Source organism: Myripristis murdjan, chromosome 5 (assembly GCF_902150065.1).
Source record: "Myripristis murdjan chromosome 5, fMyrMur1.1, whole genome shotgun sequence".
NCBI lineage: Eukaryota > Metazoa > Chordata > Actinopteri > Holocentriformes > Holocentridae > Myripristis > Myripristis murdjan.
Genome location: NC_043984.1, coordinates 21,772,390 through 21,784,380, shown reverse-complemented (window position 1 = coordinate 21,784,380; position 11,991 = coordinate 21,772,390). Strand labels below are relative to the sequence as shown.

The 11,991-nt window shown below is 42.6% G+C and overlaps 1 protein-coding gene across 1 annotated transcript; it reads right to left on the bottom strand.

Annotated features, from left to right (window-relative positions):
- Positions 1-5,758: 5,758 nt before the first annotated feature.
- On the bottom strand, positions 5,759-11,124 carry LOC115359279 (lumican). Its single transcript, XM_030051654.1, has 5 exons — positions 11,028-11,124; positions 9,816-10,141; positions 9,264-9,588; positions 8,195-8,512; positions 5,759-5,910 (listed from the first exon to the last, which is right to left on the bottom strand). The coding sequence occupies exons 1-5, from the start codon at positions 11,122-11,124 to the stop codon at positions 5,759-5,761; spliced, it is 1,218 nt and encodes a 405-aa protein (XP_029907514.1).
- Positions 11,125-11,991: the final 867 nt, after the last annotated feature.

The following is an 11,991-nucleotide window of genomic DNA, read 5'->3' as shown; positions in this document are numbered from 1 at the left end:
ACAGCCTGTCTAGCTGAGCTGAGCCTAGTCTGTCTGGCATGTTAGACCCTCAGTCAAGACAACATTCCCAACAAGTGTTTTTATAATGAAACAAAGGAAGATATCTTGGGTGGGCCAAATCAAAAAAGGAAGCCCCCTCTAACTGGTGCCAGGACAAAACAAAACTTGACATGGCATCCAAGAGCCAATTATCTAAAGGGACTGAAAGTAGTTGGCTGGCAAATTGCCTAATCTTAAATCTCAAAACATAATAATCTTGGTGCCAATATCATTATTTTGCAGCATGGTTGAAAAAAAAAATGAGGCACTGTGCCGCTAACATCAGTGTGACAGCTCATCAAGTCATGGCTATGCTTTCTTGTCTGACAAGGCAATGTGGAAGTAAGAAATCTTTCTGCTGTGAATGCCTTTTGCAAATTCACAAGCTAATCCCAGACTTGTAGTTTGTCAGAGATTGGAAAGGTTTGTTTGCTAATCTAACTCTCCTAGGCACAACATGAGCCAAGGTTTGCAACAATCTTATATATCCACAATATAATAAAGAGTATACTGTAATATTTAGTGATTCAGCAGCCAACCAACTGTGGGAAAAAGTAAAGAACCAGTCAAGAACCATGACGCAACGTTAATGTTTTCACTATATTGCTAAACAGCAACACTATGTACTGTAAAATGCCAAAAACTACACTGAATGTGACATTTTCAGTTGTGATTTAGGCCATGTATCCGATTTATGACCACATAAATTGGATAGATATCTGATTTCCTGTGTGATGGTAGTGTGAATACTCAGATCAGACTTGATGTTTTTTTGTTTTTTGGTTTTTCCCTGAGCACGCACATCTGTCAGAGTGTCATTATTGATTCATTGTCAGCAGTGATGGCCAAAACAAAATATGGAGGATTGAAGCAACAACGGCCAGGAGACAGGAGGCTATAAATTCAGTCGATATAGAGAAAGCTGCTTCAAGCCAAGGCCCTTTTTTGCCTTCTTGCCCTCAGCCTGAAAAGCTGAGGGACTGTCACCACACCACTGTTTCAACAGCAAACAATTCAAGAAATGAATGCCTGCACTGCTATTTTATTCATTGTGATGTGGAGTCATGGCACAGATCTGTTCATACTGACGTCAGGTGCAAGTCACATAACGAAATGAATGTGAACAGTCAAGGCAAAAACATCAGATTTATGAAAAAAATCAGTCACTTTCAGCCGCTGTGTGAATGGAGCCTTACAGAGGATCGGCTGTATCATCTGAAATTCAAAGGATCCTGCATAATAGAGTTTGTGTTTGGACATTTTTGCATAGGAGACAGGGATGTTAATAAAAATTCAAATGAACACTCATAAATTCACCAGACTATGAGTCTTTGTCTGTGGGTAGCACGATATGATATGTGTGGAGACTGGAGTACAAGAAGCTCTGCCTTGTGTTATGACACCACAGGGAGCCTCACGGCAGATTGTTTTGACTGGTGGTTTCCAAGGTAGAGTTTTGTTCAGAGGAGAGGAATGGCCTGAGCTAATGACTCTACCAGTTAGAGCTATATTCTGTCTTTAAATGAACCTGCAAAGGCAAATTTCACTAAGACGAACTAAATTATTACTGATTGAAATTCCTTATAGTCCTCGTTACATGAATATGTGCAACTCGCTACCCAAAGTTTGAAAGCAGACACAAGTCGACTGTGCCAAACAATAGACGACCTAGAACTGCCCTGTTGACAATGACTGGCAGTAAATCAGGCCCAACATACCACTGCAGCCCCTTCTCTTTTTTCTTTCCCTCTTGCACTTTGCATTTTTCCACTTCCTTCAGCCTCTTGGCTGAACAAGTCAGTGAGTCTGGAGATAATTATGGAAGAAGGGTATTAGCAAAATGATCTGTACTAGGGACGATGACCTCCACTCAGTGAATGTCAATGCTGTTAGTGCAAAAGAGCACCATCAATCCCTGGCTCTGTCTGCCAAGGTGTGCCAAGGAAACTTTCAGGTGTTCATTTGTGCCATTTGGCATTGGAGCCAGATAGGGTTTATTGAGAACTGCTTTGCATATGTAACATGCTAATCTATTTAAGTGTCTCTCTATCTATTTGTCTATTTATTGATCCATCCATCTATCTACATCTGTATCTCCCCACGTAACATTCCAGTGCTGATTCCTGTGCTTTCCCTTGATATGCTTCAGCTTGTGTTGGTTTTTTATTCTCTGGCCTTCATGGCTCTGAGAAGGAGGAAGACAGCAGAGGTCTGTTTACAGAGGAGGATGACTTCACAGGACTGACAAAGGCCAGTAAGAGACAGAAAATTGGTATGTGTGGTGACAAGTGCTGCAAACAGTGTGGCTGTGAAGGAAGACATTCGACTGACGACAGCCAGGCAGATGTCAGAGCAGCTAAGATGAGTATCAGCCTAACTACAGAGCGTCAAAGTGGGATAAGCTAATCCTCTTGTTTCTCTAGACACTTCATAGCGAAGTTACCTGCAGAACTGTGATGCATCTGAAATGGCACCGACACGTGATTTTGACAGCACATGTCGCTTTGCATAACATGATGTAGCAGATGGCCTGTTTTCGCTGCGTTGCTACTGTCTGACCGACACCATGGAATCAGTGAGCTTTTTTCCCCTTCAACATCTCTCCATCCACCATGACTTCATGGCTCCTTCACAGCCGGCGAGTCATCACTGGCACAATCTTACACACACTATTATGGTTATTTATTCATCAATGGGACTCTGTATGAGTGACTACAACCTCTGGTAAAAGTGGGTCTTGACCCAGACATAGCAACAGTCTGATCACACAGACACACACACACACACATACACACAAACCCAAACATACACGCACACACAACATCAAGAGCATTTATAAGACACGCTGTCACTTGGAAAATATGGTAGCAGCTTTAGCAGCAGTACATGGCACGTACACGTACACACACACACACACACACACACACACAAATATACAGAGATGGACTAAGTAAATAGTTATCACTGATTAATGATGGAAGAGGGGCAGATTTGTGCTTCCTACTCTTACACGTAAACACACAAATTCTTCTACACTGCAGAACCTTTTGCTACTTTATCATCAATATAAACCCAGTTTCATCATGGATGCCAAGTAACAAATCAGAACAAGCTGACAGTGGAGCACCAATATTTTTGGTTTAATCTGCACCAACAGTGCTCTAAAACCCGGAGCAGAAGCAGTCACAGTATCTACTGACAAAAGAAAAACAGCTTTTAAGTTAGAAAAATATAATGTGATGTTTCATAGCACCAGCAAAGTGAATGTTTTGAAATATCTGTCATCTTATCTGTGACTTGATGCATGTAATTTACTGAAATTTTTCAACTAAGAGTCTTGTAAACATACTTGTCTTTCTACCATCGGCGCAGGTGAATTTTAGCTTTCCTGATAATTCTGGGCTACATTCTAACCATCCATCATCCTTGTAAAATAAGTTAAAATGAATTATAATATTTAGATTAAATTGATACCAAATTTTGCTCTGTGAGGTCTACTAACTTCAAAGTTTTCTTTCCATCTGTATTTACAATGCATGAACTTCTACTCAGCATTTCTATGATTAGAGCACCAAACACTGCTCAGGCTTAACTCTGAAGCAATCTGCAGGACTAGATTTTTTTGTTTTCCCAACTGACTCTGGGGGATAAAGTGAAAACCACAGCCGGCATCACAACCCAGCCCACACAAAAGAGAATAATTCTGAAACAGAATAAAAGGAAAAATGTTGTTTTTCCATTCAACTTAACCAATTATTCCTGTATTGTCTCATCCTGATCATGACATGCCATCATAAAAAAAAGACTATGAGGCTGGTTACAAGTGGAGTCAGCAATTCTGTAGAAAGATTGTCAATATTTCAAAACAGCGAATTCAGCAAATATCTCCTCACGGTCCGTTAGCTGTCCGTTCCCATGTTTGTGCACGGCCCCGGCTCTGCAAATGAGAAACAAACACAGTGGCTCTGACCGGGCCACACAACTCTGTTCCAGCCAATCAGGAACAGTTTTCACAAAAACTTTTCTCATGCCCACACAATTATTGTTCACGTAACGTATTTTAAATGTTTACATAAAGGAATATTTTTTTTCCTGTGAGAAAAATGGCCCTAACGCCCACAAATAAGGCATTTTAAAAGGCACTCACATTTTTGGTGATTACTTTGACATATGTATTTATTTATTTTAATATTTATTTGACATTGGCGATACATACAACATTGCCACAAAAAAGGGAAAATATGATGTATATAAGATGTCTAGCTTCAGCTAATTTGCAGTATTTGTCCCTGGTCAGGCTTTTAGAATACAATGAGATATACTGAATACATATATCTGAGATATATCTGAAATATATGTGAGAGCCATTTATTAGCAGATCATTATATGCATTTTTGATTGCCAGATGTGTTTGCATCTTTTGAGACTATGATGATGATGATGACTAAAGAGTCACAATTTTAATCCTTTTAACCCAGTCCTATCCAGCCACATTTATTACCCAAGACCTGAAGGTTCACCTCTACTCGCCCCATCCTTTTCTTTCTCTTCATTCGCCCTCGCAGCAACGTCTTCTGTAAACATGATGTCTCTCTCTGTTACCACACAAATGATACCCATTTTACTCCAGTTAAAGCACGAAACTGTACAAATACTGTTAAATAAGTGTCTGCACTTCACTGTAATTTCTAGTTTACCACTATTACAGGCTTTTAAACATATTGCTTAATATTAATAAAATAATAATAAAAGAGAAAAAAATACACATTTTTTAAAAAAGTCTTTTTATTTTTTTACTTTTTATGCAAAACAAACCAGACATCATGGTCAGTCTCATGGAAACCAACTGGGAAGATGAAAGTTGAACATAAAGTTTATTATTCTACTTCATAAAATGGGTATTACTACTGTATGTTTGAGAGAGAGCGAGAGAGAGAGAGAGAGAGAGAGAGAGAGAGAGAGAGAGAGAGAGTTTTTAAAAATGATATATTGGTGCATGTGCCATGTGTGTACTGCTCAAGTAGCATAGGTTCAACCTGCAGCTGGTGCCTGTGGACAGACGTGGAAAGTAATGTGGAGAAAAGATTTACTTATCTTTGCAGTTTAAGACTGAACAGTCTTGAAGTCAGAGTCCCTCGAGGGAACACTGCAGAACTTTAATATTCAAATAAACGTCCCTAAACCCTAAGCCAACCCAGTTTGAACCAGTGCACTCAATGTAATGCTGTCTAGTCAGAAATGAGCGGGTTTGTCACATCTCCTTTTCTGTGACAACTCGCAGATGTACAGCTCTGCTGAGACAGATCTGGGAAAAGAAGCAACAAGTAACTGTGAGAAAACTGAGAGAGATGGTATGCGCACTTTGATGCAGAGCTTGATATTACTCTAAAATAAAGTTTAGTGAGGTGTGCAAGCTCAAACAAACATTTTCTGATAATCGTGGAGGGTCAGTTTCCTGTTTACTGCCTGACTGAGAAGCTAGATCTGCTTGTGAGGCTATAAAACTTGACCACTCAAGAGACCTATTTTTCTGGTTTTAAGACCAAATTGTTCAAGTTCACGAACATTAAGTCAATTATCTAAGCCTGCAGAGATTTTTTCAAAAAGGTGAAAATTTAAATTGATTTATATTTCATTTTCAAGCTGAGTGAAGCAGCACTTGACCAGGTGGCCTGTAACATGGACTAATCCTGTTATGACGTATTTTCAGACAGTGGAGTCAGATGTAAATACTGTGAAGCACTCTGAGACAGAAGACCCAGTCAGGAGGCAGCTGCTGGTAGGACAACTTGTTTCCATCTAGTCGTAGAATCCTCATCCTTGAGTAGGACAGCGGCCCTACCTCTCTGCAGAAGCTTGTCGTGTTGAACTCTGGAGAGAACAGACAGAAAACACTGAATATTATATTCCAAAGTGACTCTCTTGTCAGCACTACCAGCACAGAGCTTTGATTTCAAATTTAGTTCATGTGCTCAACATATGCAAATTATTATCATTAAGCGGCACAATTGAGTTGTGAGAGCTGTCATATCAAAGGGTGTCTGCGCAGCCCTGCTTGCCATTGTTAACCCCTGTGATGGACCACCGAGCTCCCCACAGATCCTGCACTGACTGTTAGATGACTTGCAGGTGCTGCGGTGAAGACAGAGGGCAAGGAAACCACAGCACCTCCTGCTTTCTCACTTCATTCCAGTAGAGCTGCTCTCAGCCCAGACCACGGCGTTTGGCAGACACAGGAGCCATTTAGGGTAGCTGACGGGGCTGCTAGCTAGACGGTGAGGTGTATGTTATTGTGGAAGTATCTTGCCTTCTGTCTGTTTGGTTGTCTCCCAACGGTACGTAGTCGTGTCTGCTGGATCGCAGATTGAGAAACAAGAACACTCACCCCCGCTCTCTCTGCCAGAGCATGTGAGTCATAACTGCACATCAAGACGGTGCTGCTGCTGATTCTGGATGGTCCATACGTGTTGGAAGCGGGTTTCACAATTTGGTACTACAGATCTGTCGGAATTTGTCAAAACTTTTGTGTGGCCTCTGGCTGCAGGTCTGTTGGTCATGAATCCTCTCTGTCTAAATAAAGTCAGAATTGTGGGGAGTAGACAGAGGAAGGAGGGAAGAGGGGAATATGATGAGAGGAACACAGTGTGCTTGTGTCCCATCTGGCACACTCACCTCTGAATCCATCACAGATGTTTTCATACCACTCTCCTCTCGTCTTTTGCTAACCTACTTTTCCGCTACCCAGCCACCCAAAATTTCTCCCCTCTCCTCCACCCTCTTCTCCTTTTTCCATGTCCCCTTCTGCCTCGCTCCCCTCCCTTCAGTTTCTGTTTCTGCTCTCCCTTCCCTGATTTGCCTGCTCCCTACCAAACCCCCGGCCCTCCCCTGTCCACATGCAGTGACCAGGGCCCGCTGTGTTCAGTAGGAGGCTGGGGCTGCTTCGCTTTTACAGTTCCTGTCACATTTTCCACATTTCCCCTTCCCCTCCCTCACAGCAGGGTTCAGCTGTCACATCACCCCAGACAGTTTGCCACATGCATCTGGCTAATACTGCACACTGCAGTCATGTAACACCTCAACAATGAGGGTGTGTGTTTTGACACTATTTGATAGATTGTATATGTGCATGCATGTTGGCTCAGTGTGTTAGGATTAGGGTTAGGGTTAGTGTTTTTGCGTCCATTCTTCTACTTCTGTGCTTATGAAGATCCAGCAAAGAGAGGATATTTGGCTGGTCTTCACTTTTTTATGGTGCCTAGAGGAGAGGATTTGGTCAGATGTAGGATGAGGGTTACGTTAGGATCAGCGTTATGGGCATGAACAAGGGCATGAAGTGGTGAGGGTTAACACTAGGGTTAGGGAGACTAGCGTTAGAGTTATGCCTGGATCAGATTACATTAATTATGCCCTATTCTGACCTAATTTTGTTGTCGCTGACAAGTTTGCAGCACCATGCCACAATATGAACCTCGTAAATGTCGGTCAGGCTGTTATAAAGCATGGAATATGACATGCTCCCAGAACTGCAATTTATCAGCTGGGACGGGCCGCAACATCCTGATATTAAGTCTAGCATGTCAGAGGTTTTATGGCTTTTGTCAACTGCACAGCTCCCATGATGTATGTACTGGAATGTCATGGTGTAATTTCCTTACCCTTCCTCCACAATAACCTCTGGACACTGCGCTAGACAGTGAAAGAAAGCATTTCCTCGTTCGTCAGAGTTAAACATCAAACATGCAGTGCGGCCTCTCTCTCAGTCAAGACATGGCTCCAAGTTACGTCAGCATGAACGCCTGATCTGAGCTGGTGACCACTTTGAAATATTGTGAAATCTGATCCTGGCATTACACTGCAAAAACTCAAAATCTTACCAAGAATATTTGTCTTGTTTCAAGTAAAATGTCTCATTTCTAGTCAAAATATCTCATTACACTTAAAATAAGACATGATCACCTCAGAAATAACTTGTTTCAAGCGAATTTTCATTTGTTTCAAGTGAAGTTTCACTTTAAACAAGATGAAACAAGTGAAAATGAAAATGAAACAAGTTACTTCTGAGGTGATCATGTCTTATTTTAAGTGTAATGAGATATTTTGACTAGAAATAAGACATTTTGACACAAATGGAAGTGTGTTTGTGTTTTTGCCTAACCTTGTATTTCATTGGCCTCCAGGTAGAGGTATTGCAGGGTGGTGGGCACTGTGGGAATGGTGGTGAGGTTGTTGTAGGAGAGATCCAGCTCCACCAGGCTGGAGATGTTGAAGACCTGTGGGTGGACGTTAGGACTCCGTAGACCGCAGCTACTTAAACGAAGGTACTTGAGGTCAAGAAACCCCATAAAACTGTCCTCCCCCAGTGCAGACAGAGAGTTGTTGGACAGATAGAGCTGCTGGACAGAGGGGGGCAAATGCCTGGGGACCGAGGAGAACAAATTCCCACTGAGGTCCAACAGGTTCAGTTTGATCAGACCTGGAGAGGACAGAGGAGATGGGACAGGATAAAATTTAGGTCAAAATGAAATGAAATAGATGATGATCACATAGCTCTGGGGTGGATGTTCAAGCTCTGATGGGTGTGATTCTAGATAAACAATGGCATGTTTTTTTTTTTTCATTTGTTTCTATTTTTTTGTGTAGATGGGGGAATACTGTAAAAAGACCTAATCTTGAAACTAAACTTTTTTTTTTTTTTTTTTTTACAATAAAAGCTAATGGGCCTTATTCACATTGTGACCATTTTGAACACTCAGAGACAGAAACACCAGGATGATTGACCTTTTAGGAACACAGCATTACTTCACCACAGAAATGAGAGCTCTTGTTGGAGGTGACATCAAATTAGCTTGCTTGAATTAGCTGACTTGTAGGGAAAGTTAGTTGGTGTGCACTTGCTATTTGAGATACAGGTAGGTATTGTTTTTTGGAAATTAGGACTGTGTCATTTCAGTAGTAAGCATATGAAACTTTGTAATGTAGCTTGTGAAACTTGATTACAGTTACAGTGGGAACCAGCTGCTCTGCACTGCAATGTTTTATTTTGTGCAACCTTTAGGACAAAACCTATAGGACAAAATACTGTAGGTATACCTAACAAGGAATATTCCTTACTGGGTAGCAAAGTCCATAAGAAGCTTTCTTGCAAATGAAACTCATAGTTTCCTATCCTGAATGTTCAAAATGGCCGTCATGTGCCTGAGGTCAATATAGACGCGGCATCTTACCTTTGAAGTCTCCCTGGGTGATGGTTTGCAGCCGGTTGCCCTGCAGCAGCAGCAGCGTCAGGTTGTGCAGGTTCTTGAATGCTCCCGGGCTGATGGTGTGGATTTGGTTGTGTGCCAGCCTCAGCTGCCTGAGTCCAGCAGGCAGAGCACTGGGAACCGAGCTCAGGTGATTGTGGTTGGCAAAAAAATAACACAGCTGGGTCTGGTTTTGCAGTGCGGCCAGGTCCAGCTTGTCGCTCTGCAGCTGGTTGTGGTCCAGGATGAGCCACCGCAGCCCCGTGACGTTGGCCAGAGCAGAGGAGGACAGAGACGAGATGTTGTTGCCCTGGAAACAACAGAGGAAAATGCCAGCATGTGGTTGATTCTATGCAGTAGCCTATGCACTGGTGTTTTCACACTTTCTAATCAAAATATCCCACACAGCACAGTGAAGGTTTGATGACATATTCAGCATAGCTGTGGGAGCAGCACAATGTGAGCAGGAAATGAGTGGTCAGTGTGGTTTGGTGGCTGTTCAGTCTAAAACAACTTAAGTGTCTGTGTTTTCTCTACCTGGAGAAAAAGGTACTGGGTTTTGTCTGGCAGTCTGTCAGGGCTGTGTGCCAGCGCTCTGTGGTCGCAGTACACAGCTGTGGGCCAGTGGATGGGACAGTCACACTGCTGGGGGCAGCCCTCTGGGTTGTTGGCTCTGTACCAGGCACGGTCCATCCGCCCCTGCAGGCTCAGCACGCTGGGCTCACCCAGCAGGCGGTTGATCCATAAAGGAACACCTCCATAGTCCAGGTCTCCCTCGATGGAGGTACTGGCGGACCTCCACACACACAGCAGCAACAACGCAACACAGCGCAGAGGAGCCATGGAGCCGGCTGATGAAATGACTTCAATATGTTAACAATTCCTGGGAATCTAACATCGAGACAAAGGTACAAGCATTTATTACCATCACTGGTGCTGAAGGAATCATCAGATGTGGAAAAATCTTGTCTATCTGTACGCAACCTTTGAGACTTTAGCTAAAATTGCCTCCATGTGAGGCCAAACAATGCAACTTCTTGAAACTACAGTAGCCTCTCTCTCCGTTACACATCAGCTATGTGTTATACAATGAGTGGAAAGAGCCAAAATGTCTGACGTTATGCATGGCAGTTTTTTGTGTGTGACACAACAGAGCACACTCAAATGGAGATGGTTGCTTTTGTATACACACAAACTTCTGAGTATAAAGGGGAAGAATGCATTTCATTTTTTTCCCTCTGCATTCACAGCTGCAGCTTATTACAGTAACATTACCCACAAGCCTTCTTGAACTCAAGCACACACACACATTCACACACACACACCCACACATGCAGAGTTAGGTCGAAAGGACTGCATCATCAAGAACTTTCACTTCATCAGCAAGCTTACAACGCTGCATTTTGCTATTCTTTCTTGTCCCTGTGGTCTCGAGCCACGTAGATGCTCAGAAGGATTCCCAGACATGAATTATGTAATGCAAGCATACCTGACCTAGCAAATTCAAATGAAACATTGTAGCTTCACCATAAAAGTTTCCAGTTTGGAACGAAAGCAGTTTAAGACTAATAAAACAACATGTGGAGATTAGAGTAGAGACACCTACCTGCTGATGTGGAACTAGAGAATATGGACAGAGGTTGTCTTGATTCCCAGTGAAACTTTCCGTGTGCCTGTCATGGAACCTTATGGCACCGTGTTTATGTGTGTGTGTGTGTATGTCCGTATGTGTGTGTGTGTTCAGGCTACCAGCAGTGTTTGCCCACTGTCTAATGCATTCCTTCTCTTCAAACACTTCCCACATCCCCAGACCCCAGACGTCCTTTCCTCCATAATCTTCCTTCATTCACTCGTTCTCATTCGTCCTGCTCCCCTGGCTCAGCCCATGGTAACTGGTGAACCCACAACATTTGGTGGAAACATGTTTGCCTGCACTATGGAAAAAAATAAAGACAAGAATGCTCAAGGAAAGGAAAGAGAAGAGAAAATCACAGGAGAGCAACAGGCTTCAAACGAGCGCTTCAAAGCTTTCGTTTAACTGTAGAATTTTTTGTTTGACTTTCAAGTATATCTGCCTGTATATGGGCACGTGAGTGTGTGTGCATGTGTGTGTGTCTCTCTGTGTGTGTATGTGTGTATAAGAAAGCCTGTGTGTTGTTCATAGACTGCCTACAGGCGTTGAAGCTACAAAGTACCTGGGGAGCCAAAGAGACCACTCTCTCTGTGTAGCTTGTACGTGCATGCATGTGTGTGTTTCTGTGTGTGTATATATCTGTGTCTGTCTGAGTGTATCTGTGTATATATGTGTGTGTGTGTGTGTGTGTGTGTGTGTGTGTGTGTGTGTATCCTTGCAATCATGTCAGAAAGGGAAGGAGGAAAAGAACTCCAGATTTCTGTCACGGTTACTGCAAATGAGCGGAGAGCCAAAAACACGAGAGAGATGGTGAGGAGGAAAAGAGAGACAAGGCAAGAAAATTTGTTCTTTCTCAGAGTGCTGAATGAGCGCCCTCTAGGAAAACGTTTTGGAATGGCACACAAAGTGAGAACCAGTCTAGTGTGTGTGTGTGTGTGTGTGTGTGTGTGTGGTTGAAAAAAAAAAAGAGCAAGAGAGGAAAGAGATGGGATGGACTGTTCTTGTCAATAAAATTTTTTTTAAAAAACCCAGAATATTCCAGGAAAAGACCTGCACTTGTCAAACTGGACTGGTTTCCTA